Consider the following 27671-nt stretch of genomic DNA (forward strand, 5'->3'; position numbering starts at 1 on the left):
TACTTCTCCCCTCCCCACAAGACACAATCCCGCATTGATAATCTTTTTCTTAGTAAATCTTTAGCCCAATGCACTCTTGCTTCAGAAATAGGCTCTATCCTTATCTCTGACCATGCCCCAGTTTTTGTTGATTTTGATCTAATCCCCCCCCCCCCCCCCTCTGGCAGATGGCGTTTTAATAATTCCCTCCTTGCAGACCCTAAATTCTCTGGCCAATTCAGCTCTTTTGTTGCTGACTTTTTTGCCGTAAACTCCACCCCGGATTCTTCTCCGACCATGATATGGGACTCTTTTAAAGCAACCGCTAGAGGTTTTATCATTAATTACGTCTCTCCGAAAAAGAAGAGATTTGAGAAACAATCTTCCCAACTTTTGGCCCAAATTAAACCGTTAGAACATGCCTATTTTCATTCCTTCTCAGACACCTCTTTAAAAGATCTCATCACTGCTAAGGTCGCTTTCAACAAATTATCTACTGACGCTGCTGCTTCTTATCTTTTAAAAAGCAGTGCTCATTATTATGGAGACCAAAATAAAATGGGAAAACTCTTAGCTAATTATTTGAAAGCACGCCGAGATAGAACTCGGATTTCCTCTATAATTGATTCTTGTGGTACTTCTCATTTTAAAGAGGATGACATTTTGCAGGAATTTGTCACTTTCTACAAAGGCCTCTACACTCCCGAATCCTCTACGCTTCCCTCTGATTTCTCCTCCTACTTTCAATCCATTACGTCTCCTCCTTCTTCCCATGTTGATTTTCCTTCACTTGAAGCGGATATAACCCTTAAAGAACTATCTCACGCAGTCTCAGTTTTAAAACGCGGTAAAGCCCCCGGTCCTGATGGCTTTTCCATTGAATTCTATGATCATTTTTCGAAACTTCTTCTTCCTCGCTTGCTCGCTTTATTTAATTCTTTCATTGCAAATGGTTCTTCTCAAGGTACTTTTCAAGACGCTATGATTTGCCTCATCCCCAAAGATAACAGAGACCCTTCTTTTTGTAAGAATTACCGCCCCATTTCCATTGTTAACACAGATTATAAGATATTTGCCAAATTACTTGCCCTGTGTATTGATCCCATTTTACCCGAACTTATAGGTCCGGAACAATCAGGTTTTGTGAAGGGACGTTTGTCCTCTGACAATTCCAGAGTTTTCTTTAATGTTCTTAGTAAGGCTTCTTCCTTATCCTACCCACTTGCGGCCATCACATTAGATGCAGAAAAGGCTTTTGACAGAATCAGTTGGTACTTTATGTTTCATGCCCTCACTTGGATTGGCTTTCCCCCTAAATTAATCTCCCTCATCTCCCTTTTGTATTCCGGTCCTAGAGCTTCTATCTTTGCTAATAGGAAAATTTCCGATTATTTCTCCCTTTCCAGGGGTGTCCGGCAAGGTTGTCCCTTATCCCCCTTATTGTAGCATTGGAACCTTTTCTCACTAAACTACGACTGGATGCCCAAATCACTGGTTTTAACGCCGGCCCTAATCAAGTTAAATTATCTGTTTATGCAGATGACATCCTTTTCTATTGCTCTAATCCTGAGTCCACTCTTCCTGCCTTTTTACTCCAAGTTGACGCCTTCTCACAGGTTTCGGGATATCGTCTCAATCGTGACAAATGTGAAGTTCTACCCCTTAATGTCTTATGTCAGCGTCATTACTTTCATCATACTGGTTTCTCTTGGCAGTCGACTAAGGTAAAATATTTAGGATTGTGGTTTTCCCCTTCTATACCAGACACTTTGAAGGCTAATTTTGAATATATTACAAAGAAATTAACTGACTCTATTACTAGATGGCATCCCCTCTTTCTTTCATGGTGGGGTCGCTTGGACTCCATCAAAATGATGTTAGCTCCTATCGTCCTATACTCACTATCCATGATTCCTGTTCGCATACCCTGTTATTATTTTAAACGGTTAGACTCACTCTTAGTGAAATTTCTTTGGAGAAATAAGCCTCCACGGATCGCCTTGTCTTCTCTTAAAAAAGATAAACAGTCTGGTGGTCTTAAATTTCCAGACTTTAAATCATACCATTATTCTTTTATCCTCAAACAAGCTTCTCGTTGGCTTTCCACAGAAACTCCCACTTATCCTCCTGTTTGGCTATCTCTGGAGAAATCTCTCCTTTCTCCGTTTGATTTTTTGGAGACCCTTGCCTTTTCGGCCAACGTTTCTCTCTTGAAATCCCCTGTCATTGCTCATACCAGTCACCTCTTATCTCCCCTTTTACCTTCTTCTTACCCTTCCCTTACTTCTTTGTTCCACCAACCTATTTGGCATAATAAGTTACTTCGCATTAAGAACCGTTCTTTTTATTGGAAATCTTGGAGATCCAAAGGTCTATCTTGGATCTCCCAACTCTTATTTTATAAAGTTCCTCTTTCTTTTACAGATCTTCAAGCTCAATTTCTTCTCCCTGCTTCCTTTAGAAAACAATACATCCTGTTGCTTCCTGCTCTTCTTCAATACCTTCAATCTCTTCCTTCTTCCTCTGAGACACCCTCCTCTTACTCTATCATTAGCCCGCTTTTGAATTCCTCTCCGTCCGCTTCTCACATTTACAAATGTCTTATAAATTCACCTGACCGACTCAAATCGAAGACTGAATTGGCCTGGGAACGGGATTTGTCAATATCCTGGCCTGTCTCTCTATGGGATAAGCTGTGGTTAAAAATACACAAAACGTCCAGAGCTGCTAATACTACCCAAACTCTTTACTTTTTATATCACCGTTTACTATTAACTCCACAGAAATTGGCCACATTCTCCCAGGACATTTCGCCTAAGTGTTGGTCCTGTCCTTGCCAATCTGCTGATTTACTTCATATGTTGTTCCACTGCCCCAACATTGCTTCCTTTTGGCAATTGATTTGGTCCCGCTTGCACAAAATCTTTGGTTTCACACTCCCTTTCTTCCTTTCCAACGTCCTTTTGGGTTCTTTGTCTCCTGATTTACCACTCTCCCCTTCTCACTATAAGTTGCTTGACTTATTTTTGGCCACAGCCTTTCATCTGATTACCTCCAATTGGAAAGATTCTACCAAAGTCAGTTATTCAGCTTGGTGGAATGCTATTTGTTTTCACCATAGGCTTGATACCAATTATGTTACCCCCGTTTCCTTAGCTGTTAAACGAGACCTATTATGGATTCCTCTTACTACCTACCTCTCCAAAACCTTTCCCTCTCCTCAAAATACTATTGTTACCCACCAAAATCCATCTGATGATGTTCATAAGCCGCCATGATTTTGCTTATTTATCTTTTTCCTTCGATTTATAAAGTTTTATGCTTATTTATTACTCGCTGTCAATTGTATACATTTTATTTAAGTTTTAATATCTGCATACAATGTTATATTTTATGAAATGTTCATACTTCACTTCCCTTTTTGTTTTGTTTGCTTTTCCCCATTTGTTTTCCTTTTCTATGACTTAGATATAGGTGTTTATTGATTCCGTTTTATTATGCCTTCTCAATTTTATTTTTGTATCTCATATACCTTTCATTGATTGAGTGTATTACATTCTGTATTCTATGCTATGTTTTGGTTTCAATAAACTTGAACTTAAAAAAAAAGAAGGGGCACAGTCTGGAATGGAGATGGGTGGGTAGTGAAAACCTTAGTGCTTTATGGGTCAAACAGCAGAGCTTGACAATGACACGTTTCCTGATGGGCAACTAGTGCAAGACTTTTAAAATGGGTGCGAGGAGGGCTGTGAGTGGAGGTTGCAGATCAATCGTGTTGCTGTATTTTGCGCTACCTTCAGCTCGAACAACAAGGTGTTACTGGCTGCCACTAACAGTGCATTTCAATGGTAAAGACAACAAGTAATTAGCACCTAGACCAGGGTCTGTCTACAAGTAGAAGGATGCAGAGAAAATACTTTTTTTAGGAGGTGAACAGGAGGCAAAACAAGTGGCACAGGTAGTGTTAATGTGGTCTTTCATGAAGAGGGTTTGGTCGAGCTTGACACACAGATTCTTTACAACCTGTTTTGGAATTGGGCCACCAGTCCACCGACCAAAGGTCCTGCGATTTGCCAAATAGTACAATACCGGTTATCTCGCTGGTCAATTGGAGGCAGTTTTTGGTCATCTGATCAGTGACTTCACTTATGCAGCTAGCAAAACAAGACTTTGCCACTACCAGGTCTTGCCCACAGGAGATAAGAAGTGGGTGTTGTTGGCGTATGATACAGTCTCAAACCCAAAATGCTACGTAGACATTAAATAATGTCGGGCCCAGGGAGAACCCAGGGACTACTTTATTACCTAGCAAAGTGGGTGATTTTAAGGAGGCTAAACAGATGGTTTGGGTTCAGTTATTAAGGAAGTCCCTGAGCCAATGTAGCGCCCTGTCGTATATTTCTGCATCATGCAGTTGGTGGATTAATACTACATAGGAGACAGAATCGAAGGCCGTAGACCGATCCAGTAGCACCAACATGAATGGTGCGCCTGCAAAGTCCAGAGACCATGGCGAGGAGCATGTATGCCCTTGTGCTTTGCACAGACACCAGACCTGATCCGAGATCTAGTTAACCGAAATTCACTGTATCGTCTACAGTGGAGAACGATTGCGGTTATAGTAACTCCGACAAAAGATTAACCGGCAAGCATCATTTTGTAATCTCTGCAGTATGGAGAGTGTTTTCTTTGGAAGACCCATGTAAACAATATTGTAACAATCCAAGTGTGGAACTACCGTCAAAATGACCGATAGTTTTTATAGGATAAGGGGGGATCTTGCATGACACTGGTATAATTGAAGGATACCATTTTTGGCTACTGCACGGACTTGTGGCAGTAAACATAAAAAGATGCATTCCATTCAGATGCTCAATTTTCGCACCATCTTCACAGGTGTGAGAATCTGTTTAGAGCTCTAAAACAATTAATGAAAAGGATATGAATCTTTCTGCTTTGCAGAATCAATTACAATGTATCCTATACTGGACATATGTCAGATGAGCAGTTGTTTGGTGCCTATCTCTAGTTCTCTTTTGTAGGTTGAGATGGAACTGCAAGTCATGTAGTTATGTAAATGGCTAGTTTTGTCTCTTTGCCATTCAGGAGAATTCAGGAGACAACAGACCTTCAAAGTATGTCAGGGGTGGTAAATATCAGTCAGCGACATATCGTTAGAAAGCAGTTAGACAAAAGCAACAGGTCTAAAATCCTTTAAAATACTCAGACAGGCTTAGTACACGTTTTATCTAACAGATCTTTCTTATTAATTAAGGTTTTAATATTTTTAAATAACTAGAGTAAAAATATTAACTAAACCCAATCCTTTCTCCTCAGATCAGCAAAGATTACAGAGAGAACCGTGTTTTTCTCAGGGGAATGTATGCAGGATTACGAAGGGAGACCGGCAGCAAATTGGAACGCCCGCACGAGGACAGCCTGATAATTTAAAGGATAGGCTTCGAGTGATTTTACAGAGGGATGCAGACAGAAATACCGCATCCACACTCATTTTATGTGAAACAGAGGATCTTAAATCTTTGTTATTGAAGAAAGGCGTTGACTATGCTTAATCTACTAAGTATAATATATACGCCAATGATTGCAAGAACTTCTATATAAAGTAAGGGAGTGATTTGGGAGCTGTTGCACTCTATCTAGCACTTTTCGCAGACAATGTAACACGGACCTTTATCCACATTACCATAATTTATAGACATACAGAATTTTGGAAAGGTACTCAGATGCAAAATAAGTGCAGGGTAATCAGCCCTACTACAGTCAATAAAATAGGGAAACAAAAGAAGAAACTAGCATGGTTAACAGCATTTAATCTGGCAGGAGAACTACTTAAATATATGAGGGTATGCATCACAACCAGACTGTCCTAGCTGTACAAAGCCAATACACCGAAAGTGCTAAATGAAATAAAGTCAGACCTAAGAAAATGGAATAAAAACTAATCTCTTAGCTAGGGAGAGTTGCATCTCTGAAAATGTATGTACAACCTAAATCACTTTATATATTCTAAGTCCTACCAATTAGGATTAACATGCCATTATTTAATACACCTTGAAGGTAGACGATGGATGGAGTTTATCTGTCAAGGTAAAATGCCAGATTACCGGTGGAAGTTTCTGAAGGCACCAACAGGGAGTGGAGGTGAGGGGTTCCATGAAGTACAGGAATATTACAGAGCAGGCCAACTCGGTCTCCTTGAAGAATTAATACAGAGAATAAAGTAAACACGGGAGCCAATATGGATGGCAATAGTAAGGAGAGCCCTTTGAGACATTATCTGGTTGCCTAAAAGGGAAAAAGGACTGCAAGACTTCTATCTGTAGATTACCAGCATGATTCTAGAAATGTGGGATAAAATAGTGAAACCCAGGGAGCTTACAAGGTACCCATTAACATACATGCCTATAAACTTCAAACCCATTTTCACTACGGCTGACGAATGTAAAACATATGCTAGATGGTGAGAGCTAGACTGGAGAATGCTAGAAAACCTGGCATAGCTTTGAGAAATCGGGTGTTTCAACAAACTGCAACAGTAAGAAAACCTTTAACCTCCACAAAGAAGAGAGTTTCCGTAACTATAAATTAAGGCTCTGAGTAATGCATGGGTCCAATGGAATATCAGAGAGAAGATAAAACACTCTTCTAGATAGCGGTAAGAGGTTTCACAGGAGCTAAGGGATTTCTATTCACTCTGCACAATACTGACAACTCCCAAAAAAGACCGTAAGAAGAACTATATCAAAAAGTGGCAAAAGGACATGGGAAAAGACATCTCAGAGGCGGCTTGGGTGACAGTTGAGAGATCTGGTTACATATAAAAAATCAGTCTAACACATGGAGTTCGCTATTGAGATGCCAGTACATGAGGGGGCGTGGCCAGCGGCTAAACATAGCAAATGCTTAATCTAGGCGCTCTGATACCAACCGATTCTATCCAGACCAATAATTGCACTTTCACATTAGGATGTGATTGGCCATTTGCAACCAGTTTATACATCCACCTACACTACTTTTTAATCTTGTCTTACTTCTCCACCAATAAATTCAGTTGGGAAAAGTAAAGACATTTTTAGCTCTTCACTATCACCTTCAGCACTTCACAAGAAACCGCTCCGCTGTAATCAGGCGTTGTAGCACACCCGAGAGGCATTCGGCCCCTCGGGTGGGATCCCAATGATAAAGCATGTCACCAACTAGGTTGGTGAGTGAGGGATATTTTTAACAATAGGTGCGACTCCTCATGCAATCGCTCCTTGTTGGGAATCACTCTTCTGCTGATTGTTTATTTGTTACTAGGGGACCAAGAGCGGCTCCATAAGTATTCCCTTTCTCTACTGTTGATTTGATTTTTTTTTTGAGGTTGTAAACTAACCATGAATAAAACACCCACAAACAATAACCCCCGATCCCTGAGTTGGAACCCATTTCTGAAGCAGCTCCGTGGTCTACATAATCTCGGCCACAGCCTGAAGCGCTGCCACCTTCTCCTTCTCAGTCTGTGACAAACTTTGCTTCTTCGGTGGGCAAAATTTGGATCTCCTTTTAAGTCTTTTCTGTGGTCTCTGTGCTCGGGGCACCCCTGTAGATTCTGCTGCAGGGGGCGGGCTCCCAGACTTATAGGCCTCCAGCCACTCCCAAGCCATCTTGGGGTCCTCGCAAAAATGTGTCTTCCCGTCTAACACAATACGCAGACGGGCGAGAAACATCAGGGAGTACTGTAAGCCTTCCCCCTCAAGGCTTTTTGTTTTACCTCAAACAAGGAAGCCCGCCTCCACTGAGTTCCAATGGTATAGTCGGGTAATATGGATACATTACAATTGTGCACAGCAAACGGAACTTCAGTCCTGGCCCTCTGCAGGAGTAGGTCCCTGTCCTTGTAATATAGGAGCTGGACTACAACTGGCAATGGGCGGGCATGTCTGTATGCGGTGTGCCATTTCAAGGGTGTAGAGTGTGGACAAACCCTTTGATGCAACAACAGAGCACAGCCAGAATTCCAGGAAAGCAACCATGTCTCTGCCTTCAGCTTTCAGCATCTTCAGCCCTATGTTCTAGTGTGCAAACACTGTCTGAAAGCTTTGCGACCTGGAACATCAGCGTTTGCTGTGCAGGGTTTAGGTCTGCAAGTGAGAACTCCACTATTTTTACCCTCTCTGTTACTTTCTGGTGTTCTGTCCTTAGGAGCCCCAGCCCTACTGACACAATGCTAATGTCCTGGTGCAGTGTTGCTTCAGTGTTGGCAATAGCTTCCAGTATTTTGGTCAGCTGCATCAGTACTAGGTCTGCCCCACGTGGATGTTCAATTTTCCCCTGCTTTGGGTCTGCTGAGTCACTGTCCTGGTCCGGCGTTGACCCTGTCGCTTTTGCTATAACCTTGCCCATCGTTGCCCAGAGATCAGTAGTCCCAGAAGGAGACCCCCCACAGAGCCGCCTCACAAAACCGATTAATCTCACCGGGTAACTCAACAGCAGTCCAGACCGGTGTTGGCGATATTCTGGTCCCATCGCGCCTGGTTCTTTACCAGGGTCTATTACTGGGCCCGAGCATGTCTGGTTTACTAGCCCCTTTGACTCTGGGCATTTCACTTCGGCACCGGGTCCCCTAAACTGTGCAGAGATACGTGCATAGTGCCACCCCCGGTTGCCTCAAGTCAGTCTTAAAGCTTGCTGGGGCCGGGTCAATCAACTGTTCCCGGGCCTCTCACTGAGAGGCCACCCATTACATCTCTCACAAGGCCTTAAGGGTATTTGGGCCACCTCCACTCAATGCGTTTCCCGGGCTGTGGCCGCTATGCACTTGGGGCAGTGAGGGTGTGGTGTGCCATTCCCCCTCCACAGTAGGTCCGCGCTCCAGTCCGCCGGGGCTGACGCTCTCAACACCAGAGCCCATAGCCACGGTGTGTCAGAGATGCGCAGCCCCCACCTCAGCAATCGCCAGCTCCGGGCCAGCAGGCAAGTCTTCTCTGAGCCCCGCAGCAGCAAACGGGCCCGCGGTCTTCTGTCTCTTGGAGGCGTCCCAACCCCGCAGCTCAGACGGTTTCAGTCGCCATCTTAATGCAGCCCCGGTCCGAGTCACGGTCCCTCGTCTGTCAGGATTCCAGCGTTCCCACAGTACCCCTGACTTCTCCCGCAGCTCATTCGGCTTCCCCAGGTCAGGGGCTTATGTGACCAGTAACGTTGGAACTGGTTCGTCGAATGTTTAGCAGGATCAAATCTAGGCCGGCGCGGAGCGGTTTTCTCACACATCCGCCATTGCTGGCAGGCAAGCCACACCCCTTGGGGGTGCCTTAAATGTGGTAAAAGGGAAGGTTTGGGCCAGGCAAGTGGATGCACTTGCCAGGTCAACATGGTAGTTCAAAACTGCACACACAGACACTGCAGTGGCAGGTTTTGGACATGGTTGCTGGGCTACTCATGTGGAGGAATAGTTAGTGTGGGGGACCACTAGTAGCATTTGATTTACAGTTCTTGGGCACAAGCAGTGCTCTTTACTAGGGACTTACCAGTAAATCAAATATGCCCATCATGGATAACCAATTATATATATAATTCAAAACAAGGAGCCCTTTTACTAGACAGCAGTGGTAAAGTGCCCAGAGTTCTAAAACCAGTAAAAACGAAATTCAGCACACAGTCAAAAACAGGCAGTCAGAAGCAAAAATGACAGGAGAAAAACACACCAAAGAGGCCAAGTCTAACAAAAAATCTTTGAAAGCCTTACAAAGAACTGCCAACCTCTCCTTCTACACCATCCTTCATGGCTCCACCGCAGCACCTGGGTGACAACTTACTGATCCATTTTCACAACAATATAAGACTTATAAAGGCAAAAATTCTGCCTCCTCCCCATGGCTTCTTGCTTGTACCTGTGCAATGGCTCATTATGCCAACAAATTCATTGAATTTCCGTCTGTCCAATGCCCCAAAGACGGGAACATTGTCTCATGAGACTTAATGCTAAAGATATTAAACTCTCAGTTGGCTCTCACCCCTCCTATCACCAAAATTGTCAGTTCCTAACTACAGGTTGGAGACGTTACACAGAAACTTAAACAAGTCACATTTACTATACTACTGAAGAAGCCGAATATGCACCTAAAATCTCGTACCAATCATCATCTATCTTCTGAGCTTCTTTGCCTAGACAAAATACTGGTGACTCTAGTTATCCATATCTCAGCTAATTTGAAATAGCACATCCAAGTAATTTATAATCGGAATGTCTTAGAAGAGGAACTGAGACCGTCACCAACATTCAAGAAAATCTACTCAACATCATGGATTTAGCAACACATTACGCTATAATTTTCCTGGATATCCACAAAGAATACTCCTTAAATGGCTAGCACCAAGGGCAGCATCAAGAAAAAGCACACTTGGCTCTTCTTATTTCATTCACTGGCCTTACCAGTGTAAATTGACACCTCCCTGCCCAGCATCACTAAAGTAGTTCCCCAAGGAACATCTCTCACCATCATCCTTTGGCATATCTACATGAAACTGCATGCAAATATCTTCAAGAGCTTTAACCTGGGCTGCCAGACCTATATGGATGGAATGGATGGCTTGATGCTCGCGAGTGATTGTTGCGCTATATAAATATCAGACTCAAATCAAAATCAAATCAAATCCACATACACTCAGTCTACAATGATCTGGCCAATCACCAATACAATTTGGATTGACAGCAGAACATCAAATACTGCATGCATTCAAATTGACTCCTCTAAGAAAGATACTGCTTTTTTTCCAAGGTGATGAGAATTTGCTCCCATTCAACTGGCCTCCTTTTCTGTTAAATCACGCAACTCCTTTTCAAAATGTACCCAGTCAGGATGTTCTCAATAATATTAGGTCATTGATCCTCAAGTAAAAAATTTCACAAAAACACTTACATGTTCTTCAACCAATCCCACCTCTGCTGCTCATTCTCAAAAGAACTCACTGACGCTTGTGGTGAAATTTAAAGAAGACTAATGCAATTGAAAATATATGGGAATCCTCGGGTATCCCTTGCAGGACGATAGCTAAACTGTAAAAAGTTCAAAACTACACTGCTTGCCTCAATATTAAACACAATGACCACATCAGTCCTGCTTTGGTGTCACATAATTGACTTCCAAGAATTTTAACTATTGAGTTCAAGACCCTCTGCAGAGCTTCATCTAACTTCACAAAACCAAAACTACACAGAGCTTACCGGACCACCCAAAGCCAACCACAAGAAATGGTCTTGCTGTACACAGAGTAAGATGCAAACCCTCTGGAGGCAGATCACAGTATGATCAGGGCTCATCCTTCTGAAACTCACTTTCATGTGCTCAAATTAAGCAAATCCACAAGCCCCAACTATTCCAACCAATTGATAATTAGACTAGACTTCTGAGTTCCTCTTATATTCTACTAGCAGCCCGTCCCGACTTTGTACGGGTATGAATTGCTGCCGGCCAGTAGTATATTGTTTTGTAGGATTTCGTTTTGATAGCATTTCTTATCTGTGTCAGGCCTGTGAAACGCTCCAATTCACAGTGCACTGCTGATGCGCTTAAGAGTGCGCGTTCAGTAGTGTGTGAACTCAAGTTTCCCTACTTTATTTTTCATGCAATATTATATAGCGCGAACTCGACAACATGGCATGAGCACAATTTACATTACAGAAGAACACATTCATTTGTTTTAGGCACGGGGAGACAAAGCGATTTGCCTGGAATCAAAGAATGTTGAGCTGATGCTGAGATTCGAACGTAGCTCCCCAGCTCTAAAGTTCGCAATTCTAAAACTTGTGGCCGGAGGTGTGTCTAACATTGTATGTCGGTGCTGTCCATCAATGAAAGAGACATGTGCATTTTTCAAATGAGTGGTGAAAAAATATGAGTATGTTGCTGGAGATGTGGGCCGCTGTGTCACCAATGTACTTACCGGGGGAGGGTAAACACCCATTTTTCCGCAACTATCTTTCCGAATACCATCACTCTGCATACTTTCATTACAAAAGTACCATGACTCCGCAATGCCATTATAACGCATGGCATTACATTTTATATGCTTTTACCAGGCATACATTTACAACGAAATTCGTTGTAAATGCATGAATGGTAAAAGCATGGTTTTTTATGTTTAGATAAGGTAAGAATGGGTATAGGGGTATATGTTTTGGGGTACTGAAGTATATGTTTTGGGGTGTTTGGGTATTTTAAGGGTTCAGATTTAGTTTTGAGTTATGGAGTACAGGGGTGGGTTTAGGGATAGGTACGGGTTTTGGGGTACAGGGGTATTTGTAGGGTTCAGAGCTGGGTTAGGGTTTCGGGGTATAGGGGTATTTTAAGGGTTCAGGGCTAGGTTTGGCTTTGGGGTACAGGGGTATTTTTAGGGTTCAGGGCTAGGTTTGGGTTTTGGGGTACAGGGTTATTTTAGGGTTCAGGGATAGGTTTGGGTTTTGGGGTACAGGGTTTTTTTTACAGTTATGGGCAAGTTTTGGGGTACAGGGGTATTTTTAGGGTTCAGGGGTAGGTTTGGGTTTTGGGGTACATGGGTATTTAAAGGGTTCAGGGCTAGGTTTGGGTTTTGGAGTACAGGGGTATTTTAGGGTTCAGGGGTAGGTTTGGGTTTTGGGTACAGTGGTATTTTTAAGGTTCAGGGCTAGGTTTGGGTTTTGGGGTACAGGGGTATTTTTAGAGTACAGGGGTAGGTTTGGGTTTTGAGGTACAGGGGTATTTATAGGGTTCAGGGCTAGGTTTGGGTTTTGGGGTACAGGGGTATTTTTAGGGTTTAGGGATAGGTTTGGGTTTTGGGGTACAGGGTATATTTATAGGGTTAAGATGGGTTAGTGTTTAAGGGTGTTGGGGTATTTTAAGGAGTAAGGGTGGGGGGGTATTTAAAGGGAGCAGGGTGGGATTAGCAAACGGTATGAGACATGGTATGAAGGGCGGAACGTACCACACGCCCCCAGCATTTGTCACGCCCCCAGCACACGCCCATAGCACAACGCAGACACGCCCACAAGGGACTACTTTGCTGGCACAGTTCTTTTACCTTTTAAATGTATATGGTGGGCGTCTGCATAGCCTATGTCCTTCTGCTGCAACTGCCCTTTCCAATGCTGTATTGGGTGTTGTGATTGGTGCTGTAGTTCCTGAGATTACCCGCCTCAAAGGTTTGGGCTCCCTCTTTATTATATTAGTATGGATGACTACCATTTCAACTGACACTCGTTTTAGTCACTTTTTGTAATCTCACTCTTTAAAGCACTAGGAAGTGATCTTTGGGCATGCCGAAAGCTAGTAAACAGAATAAATGTGGCATTAGAGGGTAGCTCAGATTTACCATGTATCAACCTTCCCCCTGACTCTACACCATATGTCCTGATTCTAACAAATGGGCCAGAACTCGAAAAAGGGCAAAGGGAATCGCATTATGAGCTAAAAAATAAATATATTTTCTAATTGTTTAAACAACTCCAATTCTCCTATAAGGATGCAAGTGAGATTTTTTTCACGTGCAGGGTAAGTTGGGTGGGCCAAAGAGTAAAAGACTTAGATGGTGATACCATTGTGATTGATTTTAGAAATCCACAGGTTGTTAGGACACTCTTAATGTGAACCCATCATAGGCACGAAGGGGGCATAAGGCCCCTCCCATTGGGGTACTTCTATCCCCCGAGACCGGTACCAGATAACAACCCATGGGCAGTCTGTGGAGTAGGGCCCAGAGGTCTGCATGAGCAAAACTGCACCAGCGGGCAAGAGTACATGAACCGACTATCTTTTAACCTTCCACTTGCAAATAGATTTGCTTCCTTGGATTGCGTTGACTGACTAAAATCAATACAGCAATCAAACTCGGAACCAAGGCAAATAGAACAGACAGCAAGCAGGGCTGAGGGAGTAGAAGCTGTCCATAGTGAAAGAATGGAGAGGGCCCCTTAAATCACAGTGTATCCGGTACATCATTAACGATAGTTCAAACTTCCATAGGCCATCAACAGCTGCCCCAGTATCTAGAACTACTAATCTTGTTTATTCTGCCATTGGGACTAGTACAAAGTCAACTGCAGTAGCTTATGGCAATATAAATCAACCTCTAAATAACAAGCCCAAGTTTCATGTTTTATTCTGGAACATTGCGGGCTTGATTTCTAAACAGGGCAACCCAAAGTGGGGATCCCCTTATAGACGCAAATGACATCTGCATGTTCCGGGAGACTTGGGCCAGAGAGGATACCCATAGATTGGGTTACGCAACTTTTTGCTTAGCAGCCACGAGTGGGGGAAGGGTAAGACCTGCAAGGGGACTTTGTGTCTGGGTTGCTGTGCACTTGGGATGCACTGCAAAACAGATTGACACATCTTCAAGTGATATACTTTGTGTCATCCTGAGTTTCCCCACCAAGATTAGAATAGCAATAATTGTCTATTCTCGCCCGGTTAGCTACGGCCAGGAGTCACCAACTCTTGGAGCATTTGTCAACCTTTTTACACACCATACCTGATGGCACTCTGGGGGTGCTTGCTGGTGACTTTAATTGCCAGTATGAACTGCTGAAGGACCTAATTGGGGGTGACACTAACTGTCACTGGTCTATTCCAGAACTGAATGCTCTACCAACCCGAGCCTGGACCCCTATGGTGCTTTAAATGAAAACTCTTACATTGACCCATTCCTTTAGGGCTTGTAATGGTCAAACTAAATCCGATTCCCCAGCAAACCATACTTATAATACTTATAATAAACTTGGAAGCTCTTCCATTGTAGACTACATCCTGATGGATATTAAATCCTGGTGCTGGGTGATTGATTTTAAGGTCCACAACGCCTTGGTCCTAGAGATGCTATCACCTCTCTCTGTGGGTGTCCAAGTAGGTAATCATTTAAATGGGTCCAGGTTAACCTTGACTGTTTGTAAGAGGCGAGTGAAATGGGGGGCCATCTGTAACTCTCAGGATAAGTTGGCTTTCCTCTATAAAATTGTTATTCCATACCTTGAGGTCGCCAATCAATTTAGTCATATAACAGTCTCTAATACAGCCTTAGCAGCAATCGGGAGAAAGTACAAAGACCTAGTATGTGATCTGGTAAACATCTTCTTCCCTGTTGTAAAATCCAAACAAAAGGTGTTTATTGGCCACTCCTGGCATAATGGTGAGTGTCGGAGGGCCAAGCAATCATTGATCCTAGCAATCACAACAAAGGATAAACCGATGATAAGAGAAAAGCGGATAGCCTATGAAAATACAATCATTGCAGCAAAAAAACAGTGGGAGTGTGACAAATGGGAAAGCATGAGGGCTGCCTTATGTTCTAGGGCTATGCGGACCTTTTGGAACCTAGTTAATACCGGCTGCAAAGAGGGCAAATCAGCAATAGAGCCAAATCTTGTGGCAGGAATCTGGAGGGCCCACTTCAAGTCGCTATATGCAAGGGGAGAGGAAGAAGTAGGACAAGCTATAGGCATGCCAACTTGCTTAAAGCAGTCTTTCCCCAATGCCCCAGAAATCTCTTTAAAAGAGATAATGGTTGCAACAGAGTAGCTGCCGCTATAGCTCAAGGCCTAGACAAGATCCCAGGTGATGTTTTTAGGAACGAACCTACTATTTGGGCCCCCTACTTTTGGAGCCTATTTAATGCTATTCTCCAGGGGATACCAATTCCGACGACCTGGTTGGGTGCAGAGCATTCCGATTTACAAAAAGTACTCTTCACTTCTCCCCGCTAACCAGCGTCCAATTAGCCTCATAGATGTTTCTCAAAACATCTATGCACAAGTGATTTTGGATCGATTAGAGAGATGGATGGAGGAGCATTCTATACTTAGCCCCTACCAGGCCGGTTTTAGAGCAAGGATGTCCACAATTGATCAGATTCTAAGGCTGCAACTCCTCTATTGAAAGACAGCCCTCCTGGAGGGTGGCAGCCTTTATCTGATCTTTGTGGACCTGAAAATCAGCATTTGACCTGGTCCCTAGGGATAAATTGTGGCCCATTCTAACAAGTATGTGGGTCCCTCCATACTTCGGTCAACAGATGAAGCGGCTTCACAAATCTAACTATGCGCAAGTTAGATATATGGGAAAAATGGTGAACTCACAGATCATATAGCTATAGATAGAGGGGAAAGGCAGGGGTGTGTTTTGGCCCCAACCCTTTTTTTATTTATTTATTTATTAATGGCCTTGTGGAGGACTTGACTGGAGGGAGGAATGTAGATGCCCCCAGGTTTTCGAAACACAAGGTTCCGGCCCTGATGTTCGCCGACGACACATTGCTACTATCCAAATCCCCGATGGGAATTCAGCGGGTCCTAGATATTTTCCAGTCATTCTGCAAAAGTAGGGGTTTGGAGATAAACTCTTTAAAGACCAAATATATGGTTTTTAATGCAGGTGACTCCACACTTCCAAATCCCTGCTTAGATGAGAAACCACTGGAAAAAGTTACAGTGTTTGATTATCTAGGATTAACCCTCACTGATAAAATGCAATGGCACGCGCAAATTAGTAAGGCCAGTTTACAACTGGCCCAAACTTCGGGGTGGCTGGCTAAGATGCTCAAGAAAAGCACCCATAAAGTGGTTGGCCCAGTTATGGAAATCTAAAAGGCACAAGCAAGGGGGGGCGGCCCTATATGGGGCAGAAATCTGGGGCCATCAACCATCTTATCCCCTCTCTAGGAATGAAAATATCTTTATTAGACAAATCCTAGGCCTCAAGAAAAGAACACCATATGGATCTTGGGGTCGGTCCAATTGCTGAGGAAGTTGCCCTCAGGCCCCTTCTCCACTGGCAACGTCTGTGGTGCACACCAGAGTTAGTGGCTTTCAAGGATGAGATGAAGCAGGTCTTGAACTTGCAGGGGGCGGGCAAAATCCCATAGTTAGCCTATATTTAAAATACCTTAGTTGCTCTAAGGATGGGTAACTTATGGGCCAACGCTGAAGTATCCTGCCCGACCATTCCCAGGAAGGCTCTTTCAAAGCTTTTCAGAGAATATAAGGCAAATCAGATCAAAGGAAATTCCACCACTGGTACACCAACTGCACAATTTTTAGAAGTCAAGGACCAATACAGGTTAGAACCTGTTCTTGATGCTATTCAGCCCCCCTTGCTAAAAAACTTCATTTGCAATTTAGGCATGGTGTACTACCACTCTGTGTCTTCACAAATAACCGGGAGGTGCACAGTCCAAGGGGGTCTGGTTTGTGATAACACCCCAGAAACGGACCAAAATGTAAAAGGACTGTTTGTTTGTCCTGAATACAAGAAGATTAGGCACCGATGGCGTCAACAGGTCTGCCAGAATCTCAGGACAACTCATTATGTGGAGGCTTATAGTATATTAAAATATGATACCAGCCTCCCTTCTCCACTTATTCTCTATGTGGTGTGTCCGTCTAACTGTATTAAAATCTAGTGTGCTTTAATCTGATTTTTTTAACCTTTTAAACAATTTTTATCCTTTTTACTGTATAAAAATGGAGTAGTTTTATATATACTAATGCCTTTTCTGAGACCTTTTAAATATTGCACTGTCGAGCACTTTAATTCATTTTGTACAACTAAACTGTATGAAATGTGTCCTATTTTAAATGTACTTTTATGGCCAGAATGGCCGAAATAAAGATAATTTTAATTGAATTGAATAAATAAATACATGAAAAGGTATGACGTTCATTTTTTAAAAATAAACATTAAATACCTACCTATTTATAATGTATGCAAGTGCGGCCGGGGAACTTGTGTCAAAAAAATACAATACTTCAATTTTTTTATAACAAAAAATAAACACACACATGGTATATTCTTCATAACGCTGGGCCTTACTATATGTTCCTCATGGGTAAAACATTCTAATAAAATAGGAGTATCAGAGAAGGGTCCTGCTACATAACAAAAGGACAAAATTCGATTTAGGGAAAATAGGAGCATTGAGAGCTGTGTTAGCACAAAGTACATGTAATCAAATAGCACTATGCTACACCAACAAGCAGTATAAATTAATATTAACATGATTCGCAAAGCTGCTGTGGGTTGCAGAGATACGTTACACTCATGCATTCAAGTATTTCATTCAGGATAAAGGTACTGTTGTCACAATTTAAAAAAATTAAGAAAATATATACTCACGTTTTTTGTTTTAACTTTCCACCATCAGAATCCATTTGTTGTGAGTGAAGTTTATCCTCGTCATCTGACTGTGCAGCATCATTACTATAAAAAACACAGATCATCGTTGTCAAATACTACTGAACAGTTACATATGGTGCATAATAGTTGGTCCTTAAAATAACAAAATGTGACTCAGGCACTCGTTAGTTGAATTCCACTGACATTTCTCTAATGCCCATCTCACTCTGTCATTCTCAAAAACACCAATTAGACCTCCTGATGTAAAACTGAGCACATCCACTAGCCTTTACATCTTGATTCCGCTTTCCCGCCTTCTTTAGATGTACTGCCTTTATCACCTTCCATCATATTATTAACAAATCAGATTTGGTATATAATTGATCTCACCTGCCCCCTTTCCCGAAAAACAAACAAAATACCCTCAACTTACTGAGTCACCTATGCTTGAATTTAAACAAACACCAAACCCTGAATTAGTAAACGTCGCCACGTTTTGACTTAATGAACTACCACCATGAATGAATAATTCAAAGATTTACAAAACTAAGTCCAAAATCATTGAGCTTGAATAACAAAGGCAGCATATGTAACAATACCCACTTTTACTCTATTGTCTTGCACAGGGAGATTAATTCTGTATAATTGGTTACCAATAAAAAACTAAACAAGCTTTGGCATAGCCAATAGTCTCGCTTTTGGGACCTTATAAGTGTTTAGCCATGCAACACTTGATGTTGTTTAATACCGAATATTGTGCTGGATAACTAAACATTTATAATGTCCTAAAGGCAAGACCTATCGGCAATGCATTGGGGGGCCTTATAAGTGTTTAGGTAGAGCTATTGACTTTGCCAATGTTTCTAAGCTGTGAAGTAGAAAAGTGTGGCTGCTGTGCAGCATACTGAGAAGTTGTAATTAAAAAGTGTAAGAAGCACTGAGTGATGCAGTGGTGTTGTTGAGTGCTGCTGTCCTGGCCTTGAGTGATGTTGTGGTGGTCCTGTGTGATGCTGTGATGGTGCTGACCAATGCTGTGCTGTTATGTCTCTGGTTGCTTCGTTTTACAAAAGGCATTGATTTATGATATATTAGCACACATAATAACATGGGGATGTTACAGATGAGCAAACTAAAAATATGGCCACTATGACATTTAGACCTCACAAAACCGTTCACTTTGTTGGTTCGGTTCGTCTTTAGAGCATTCCAGGTCCTTGGTCGGACTCTTCCAAATGATTCTCTGGATGGTATTCTTCACCCAGACAGTAACATGCATACTTACCTCGACAATATGGGCGGAAAATCCGTTCCGCTCGCGGATTTTGTGGATTTTCGGGAAATTCGCAATCCGCGAGATTTGCAAAACTCCCGCAAAATCCGCAAATCCGCGAGCAGCGGATTTTGCTCGCACTGCTCGCACTGTTCGCGTGAGTTCGCGGCTTCCCAGTACAACTTCGCGCCCCGCGAATAAGTGCTAAATTGCAGAAATACGATCTTAGCAAAACTGAAACTACTTACCAGGTTCAAAAGTTCAGGCTCATCATTAGTAGCCATTTCCTGTAGTGCTTCCTGAGGGGCCCCTCCAGAGTTCAGTTGCCAGTTGCAACTATTATGTGACCCTGCTCTGAACCTCAGAATAGTTACACATATGCCACAAAGGTCCTGAATTACAGCTAAGGGAGACAAGCAGGAGCCAGGCTGGAAGTTAAAATCCATTAATCAGCCCCTAATTCATTATTGTCAGTTGGGGCAGGGCAGGTGTTGTAACTAATTTTGCAACAATGAAAGCACTTAGCAAGTGCAAAAGATCACTAATCAGGGCGCACTAAGGAAGCAGGTGCCAGCTAAAAAAATATTCTGTGACACATTAATCAGCCCCAAATTAATTCAGGTCACTTGAGGCAGGGAAGGTGTGCTTTGCTTTGCCGAAAATAATGTACACTGGACAACCAGAGGGTGTGGGGATGAAACAGAGGGTGGCATGGGTGGGCCAGAGGGTGGCATGAGTAGTCAGAGAGTGGCAGTGGTGACAGAGAGTGGCAGTGATGAAGAAGAGTGTCCCAAACAGGCTGGACACGTAGAAACAACAAGTTCGCAAAACTTGCGACCCGACAGGTAAGTTCGCAAATTGCGAAATTGTAAAAACCCTCGCGAACTGGCAGAAACACGGGCGAACACAAAAAAAAAAAAAAACAGCAAATTCGCGGGAATTCGCGGATTTTGCGGATTGCGAGTTCGCAAATCCGCAAAATTCACGAACGCGAGATCCGCAAAATTCGCCCATGCTTATCGTCACCCGCCAGACACAGTAACAGCTAATTATGTGCTCTAGTTGTTAAGTTGATGTATCTTCAGCAGTAGGCGGGCGGAGAACAGTGGGCGGGCGGAGGAGGAGGAAGGCTTTCGCAGAAAGTGAAAAATATGCTTGACCTACATACTGCATTCTTTCCTTTCATGTGGTTTGTCCTCCAGGAAGATTGTCACTTGGTTCACATTATAAAAGTCCCCCATTTGCAACCATGGAAAGGAAGAGTATACTAATTTTGATCTCAAGAAGTGAACTCAAAGGAGATACAACACAATAAAACTAACCTTAAAGACCTCCTTTTATCATTCTCCTTTTGAACTTCTGCAGGGCTATTGGGAGTGCAGCCGGGGAGGGGGTGGTTGCTGCACTCCAGGCACCCCACTTTTAGTGCCTCTGAATTTAACTCAGTACTTTATTGGCAAGGTTCCCTCTGCCTGCGAGGCTGCTCATATTCCCCTTGTCCCTTCCTTCCCCTAAACACGAGGAGGTTGTGCCTAAACCCATGTGGTAGGTGAGAACTAGAAAAGAAGAGCCAGGCCTGGAGCTCACGTGGAGCTGCGAAATTGTGGCACGAGTCACAGCTGCTAAAACGTCTTCCACTTTCCAAGCTCCCTGGAACCCAGGTGGCAGCAATGCAGCATGAAGCTCGGCTGCACTAACACGACACGCATGTGTGACTAATGGTTTCTTTCAGCATCTGCAGTTAAGGTAAAAAGTGTGCATTTTGTTTTTCTTGTACAGGCGCATTCAGGCGTTCGTAACTGAAAGCGTATCTCAGACTCTTCCACGTCTATGCGTGCCTTCTGGCCTGTGTCGAACTGCCTAATGAGCTAACTGCTCCTGCTAAGGATTCATGGATTTGTAATCAGAAAGTGTTTGGTTTCCGAAAGTAAGTTGGAGTATAGCAGAAAACCCGGGACGGCAGAAGTGCAAGCTTCATTCGCACAAGCTGAAGTACAGGGCAGGCAGCACAATCACTACCGCCACACATGCGGAACGTGGGGGAACACAGGCAGGGCTTTGAGTAGGCCGTGGACTCAGTGGCATAAAGCACATTTTATGGAGGAGCGGGTTGGGGAGTGAGATGGGCAACAAAGACGCTTGAGGATTTTTTTTTTAAGCTGCACTGTGATGGAACACTCTCCCACGTAAACAGCAAGGCCACACATTGTTTTTATAAACAGACTTTAACTTGCTTCCAGAAGCACGATTAATGAGTCTACACCCAGACAAGAAAAAAAAACTGCGAAACATAGGGAAACAAAACGTGTGCACTACTTAGCTGGTTTGATATCTCAGAGGTTTTGCACCTGTTAAAGTGATCTAGTTGCAACCCAGTCTGGTGTAAATGGTCAATGATTTTATTATCCAATGTATATGAGAAAAGTTGACCACACCAAGAGACCTCAAGTGCAGTGGACGTTGAGATTTTAGTAGCAGCTGTTTGCGGAGTCATCACACGAGCAAGGAGGGGTCTCTCAGATCCTGCCAGCCCTTTTCTCTGGGTTCATCATGCCTGGACATGCCGATGACGGGCGAGTTTACTCAGTGGATGTTATTTCACTTTCTATGGAGGTCAAAAGGGGGGGGGGGAGGGTGGAGGGTTGTTGCAGTGGGGCGCTGTGGGGGGCGGCCAACTCTGTAAAGTACTAGAGGATGAATTAAGGAACGCGCCCATAAATACAGGCTGACCAGGATTGAAAGAGGGGACGCGGCGCGCAGGCTGGACACGTGGCGTGGAGGGGCAGCCTGTGCCTTCGGATGGTCCATGGGAGGAGATCTCGGAGGACCTGTGCACTCACCGCACACTGCAGCCACCGCTTGCCCTCGCAGTACACTATTAGGGCACAAAGCTGTACATCATCACGACCACCAAAATAAGCTGTGGCTACTAGTGCCGCGAGACGCACATGCATTTCTTGGCGTTATGTAGTAGCAAAGGCCTCGCTCTGTGAAGGGGGAGAGAGAGGAGCGAGCCACGCAATTGTGCTGTAATGCATTAAGAAACATCGGATGCACAAATTCAGCCCGGTGCCTAACAAGGAGGGAGGGGGTAGTGAGAGGGGGTAGTGAGGGCATTGAGCAAGGTGGTGGAGGAGCATTAAAACAAAAGTGATTCACGCGCTGTTAGGCTTAATGAGACATGGCAAAAAGCCAGATGGCGGCTGCGCATGTAACCGCAAGCTTGAGGCCAGCAAAAGCGTGCGGTAGTGGTATTAAAAGCCCACTTACTAAATGTCTCGCAGAACAACGCATGCGCTGGCTCAGGCGAGACCTAACAAAAACATGTTATGACGTTGTGTTGCACACTTGATTATCGAGACAAATTCACCTAAATGTCAGGATCAGTGGTGCTTGGTTCCTCCCACTAAATACCCATGAGGTAGCTAAAAGCGAATTTAGAGCTACTCACCTGCACAGGTCAGTTAATAGCTAGAGCAACGTTTGTCTGTAAAGCCCAGTTTAAATTAGGGCTCTGTGGGTTAATGAATAGCGATACATTTGGAAGTAAATGGATCCCTGTCTACAGCAAACTATGTGGAAATTTAGGATGAATGAATTAAGAACATATATTTGTTATAGACATGATGATGCTACCTGGCATTACTTGTTAAAGCTGAAACTTCAATAAATATTATTTAAAAAGTCTCATCTGTGTGTGGGTGATAATGGCTAGTTTCTGCAACAGTGTTACATAAGAGCACTATTCCGTTCAGGGCTTTTTATTACATATAGGTTATGTGTTCTATATACTCTAGATGTTTGCACAGTGCAATAAGACAATGTCAAAAGGTCTTGCTTTATTTAATTAGCAGCAGATACTGCATGTGATGTAGATGGCAAGTGTAACATAAGCAGCAAACAACTCAGTCCTCAACAGTTTAGAAGCATTTTCAGTTAATCAACAGTATTGTTTTAATACATGAATAACTTTAAAGATTGGCAAAAGGAGGACACTTGCAAGTGGCTCTATTTGCTGATCAGCATGATTACCTATATAACCACAGTGAGACAAAGGGGAACAGTGTGAAACCGTACATCCTCCAACAGTGAATACATCCAAACAACCACAACAATGTGGCATAGTGACAATATGGAAGAATAATTGTTGTTCCGTGGTGGCTATACTAGGCTATTAAATCATATCCAGTTGTTAAGAATAAAGAAGCCTTCTCCACGTAATGTGGCATTTTTCATTATCGGCATCCTACCCCATCCTGGTAAGATGATACTACCAGGGCGGACTCTACCTACATTTAGTGAGGGAGTTCTTAGATAAAGTACGATAGCTGGATAGAGCAGGGATCCAAATAATAAAAATACCTTAAGATAAACCAGCGGGAATTCACTTTATTGGTGGGTACCCTAAGTATACTAAAAATGTGAACAAAAAGGCGGATGTTTTATGTGTACAACGGCCAATACATCCAATATATTGCCAACATGACGGCCACTGAAAAGTCCATGGCATTCATCATGGTGATTAAGATATAGGATTCCTCTGCAATTGAGGACCACATCTACTGCTGCAGATGAAAGAAGGATTACTTACCATTACCAACCAAAGGTGGTAGCTAACCTGTGGTCTCGAGCTTTCATTGCAGTCACTTCCTGGAGTCACACATTTGTCCCTTAGGGGGACTGTTGGAATTTGGACTAGGATCACTGCTGGGCACTTTGCTCGACGAATGTGTGATGGCAGGAGGTGCTTACACAGAACCTGAAATATTCTTAAGGACCTGTATCATTCTAAGGCAACTCAAAGGGGCACTTTGGAGTAAAACCAGAAAAAAACTGTACTGAAATGTTAAATGTAGTGTATAATCAGGGCCCCTGGAATTGTGCAGCAGGAGGACAAAATTATGCCGCAGAATTAACTAAATTATGTAGCAAGCAAAGGCAAGTTATGTGGCATAATCCAGCACATTTTATGATAGTATTACTTAATTATTTTGTCATTTTTACACATATTAAAACTTACTGGGGAAAGACTTCGCCTCATTAGTACCATAATACAGCAAAAGCCCAAAAAGGTGAGCAGTGAAACTTTGTAAACGACACTACATGTGGTATTGTGTCTTTGGAAACTTTTTATGCGTTTGAGGTAGAAACAAACGTTTTAGTTTAAATCTGCAGATTATGCAAATGATGATGGACTGTGGGGCAAATTCAGAATTATGCGTTGGCTGTAAAATAACAGGATTCTAATGGCCCTGTGTATAATAGCTGTTCTTGAATACAATAAAAATCAAAGGAAAGTTTATTTACCCCATTTGAAGACCCTGCCTTGCAGTTCGCTCTGGACTGTTCCTATTAGAGCAGGACCAGGAGTGATTTGCATATGGGTGCTTCCGGTCTAGAGTGGCAAAGTTGACATTAAACAATTAACTTGACCAGCAATCGCTGTGGCTGACATGAATTCAAATATTTCTTCCATCACTTTCCTGCTGCTGAAACCTCAAGTAATTTAACTTGAGGTTTCATTACGGCTTCAAATGTACGAAAAAAACATACGCTTCAAAAATGATACAATTTAGGGACTGTTTAATTTTGGGAAATAACCTGTGTGTTAACCAGACAGGCTGTATATTTAAATCTGGCGAGGACATTGTTCTGTAGCATTGTCGTGTGAAGGTTAAAACGTGTGTAGCCTTTATTCTTTGGACATGCAGAAACTGAAGACTTATAAGATGCAAAGCCAGACAAAAAGCGAAAGGAATTGATTTAAGGAAAAGTGTTATTTCAGTGTAACCCAGGCAACAGAATCCCGACTACGTGTCCCATGAACGTCGCAATGTCACTTCTACACTGTAAATATACACTACATGCTGCACTTTGCATGGCTGTTATCAGATTTTCCGGTCACTTGACGCAGATAGTGCCCAGGTTATGACGCTGCTTCGGTGTGCCTTGCACAGGCAAGACTGCTGAACAGTGTATCAGTAAACGTGAGGTAAAGGGCACTCTTCTTTTACTGAATTTGGTGATGATTCAGTACAACAGCCATCCAACCTCTCATAATACCAATATTGCTGCTCATTTACGGCTGCTGTGAGTGATGCTGATGTTGTGAGTGATGCTGCTGTTGTAAGTGATGTTGCTGCTGAGAGTGATGCTGCTACTGTTGCCATGGTAGTTTCGTAAAACCATTCCAAGTAATAGCGCCAAGCGGTACAACCGATATGTACCTCAACAACAATACATCACATACCTCAATCGGCTTGCGTCAATAGTCCTCAACAGACTCGCTAACAGCCCTCAACAAGTTGCGCAGGATGAAAGACCAACTTCAAAAAAGCAAATCGCAAGGAACCACCGGAAGCACAGCTTTGTATTCTTTATGAACAATTATACTTTACAGGGATTATACCCACAACACCCTGTATATATGTATCGTAGAGGACAACACCTGCATGAGAGTATCGCACGCCAACTACCCGACAACAATTCTCCGGGAGGCGGAACACCTCCGACATACGAGTATTTCCAATGGGCGGGAGGGGAGGAGAGAGTGGGGAGAAATCCGAACTAGGGTTTCTCAGCTCTCTATCTTCTGTATTTTCTATCTTTTTTTCTATTTCACACCTTTTTTTCACTCCAAATTGTATCTGGCAGATCCTGAAAGCCAATGCATGTGGGAGACAACCCAGTCGTATACAACAGGTGGGAATCATTTCTGGCTGGCGACTCACCTGGGGAGCTTAGGCATACACCCCGTGAAAGTGCATCCGAGAGGCAAAACACACCTGAGCAATGGACATATAGAACCGCCACACCACAACACTATAGCTGAAGGCTTTTAACAACACACTCACCCTGACAACGGACCTCAACATAGTGTCCCTCAATGTCAAAGGTCTGAATCACCCTATTAAGCGCCGGAAGATAATAGACTACCTAGCTAAAACTAAAGGCAATAGAGACCTCCTACAGGAAACCAAACTATCCATGGAGGATGCCAAACTAGTCAGAGGCTAATGGATTGCACAGATGACATGCTCACCAGCCGACAAAAAGAAACAAGAGGTCTGGACCTTAATATCCCATAAATTAAACATAACAATAGACTCACATTCCCACAACAATGAGGGTAGGCTTCTAGTGACGCATCTGAGGAGGGGGGAGGAGCGGATCCATGTAGGTAACATATACAGCCCAAATGCAGATGACCCTTCTTTCTGGCCGGAGATGTCACGCACGCTAGACAGTTTCCCCCAAAACGAGCTCATGGTTATGGTGGAGGTTTTTAACATACCACTGGATCACATAACGGACAGACAATCCTCCTGTCAATATCACCCCACTAACTCGCACACTACACTCCAAGCATCGCGTCTACAGCACCCCGACTTAGGGACTACACATTCTATTCTAACCAACACAATTCCTACACCAGGATAGACTACATACTTATCTCGGGAACACACACACATCTAATCGAGAACTCCGAAATAGCGCCAGGGTTAGTATCAGACCACTCATGTATCAGCCTAAAACTGAGCGGGGGCCATAACGAAGTCATCCCCCGGAGGTGGCGATTTAACAGCGAAGTGTTAGACCCAGAGAACAGAAAAAAGATAGAGGAGGCCGTAATGGACTACCTAAGCCATAACGATTCCCCGGAGACTAGCGTCAACACACTCTAGGATGCCCTAGAAGCAACTGTCAGAGGCACAATAATCAGAATTAAGTCAAAAATAAACAAAAATACAAACCTGAGATTAAATCAACTTGAGCAGGAGATCAAGAGCTCAGAATCGACCTATGCAAACACTACACAAGACAACAAGGTCCTAGCAAGATTAACACAAAATAAATATGAATATAACAAAATCCAGAGCGAAAGAGCAGGGTTGTGGTTTAACAAGTGCAAAACCCTTAAACTATGCGAAGCCAACAAAGCAGGGAAACTTCTTGCCTCCTACCTAAAACACAAACACAACCAGTTTGCGGTTTCATCTATCACAGACTCAAACAACAAAACCCACACAAGACACAAAGACCTCCTCAAAACATTTTAAGAGTTCTATTCAGAGCTATACAAAAACGACCAGAACCTCAACCAAGAGGACTGTACAAAATACCTGGGCAGATTCGGACTTCTGAAGGTAAGCACCGAAGACACAATCAGGTTAGGTCAGGAAATTAGCTTCACTGAAATTGAAATTGCAGTCAAATCACTGAAAAAAAATAAAGCCCAAGGGCCCGACAGATATACATCCGAATTCTACAAGACCTTC

General features: G+C 43.2%; 1 protein-coding gene across 2 annotated transcripts in view; it reads right to left on the reverse strand.

Annotated features, from left to right (window-relative positions):
- The window catches only part of WDR44 (WD repeat domain 44), a 593855-nt gene that overhangs the window by 300483 nt on the left and 265701 nt on the right, over positions 1-27671 (reverse strand). For both annotated transcript variants that reach the window (XM_086918723.1, XM_086918724.1), the window contains exon 8: positions 18123-18206. In XM_086918723.1, coding sequence (XP_086774849.1) covers positions 18123-18206 — 84 coding nt within the window. The remainder of the gene's footprint in view (positions 1-18122; positions 18207-27671) is intronic.

This window comes from Lissotriton vulgaris, chromosome 4_1 (assembly GCF_964263255.1).
Source record: "Lissotriton vulgaris chromosome 4_1, aLisVul1.2, whole genome shotgun sequence".
In the NCBI taxonomy this organism is placed as follows: Eukaryota; Metazoa; Chordata; class Amphibia; order Caudata; family Salamandridae; genus Lissotriton; species Lissotriton vulgaris.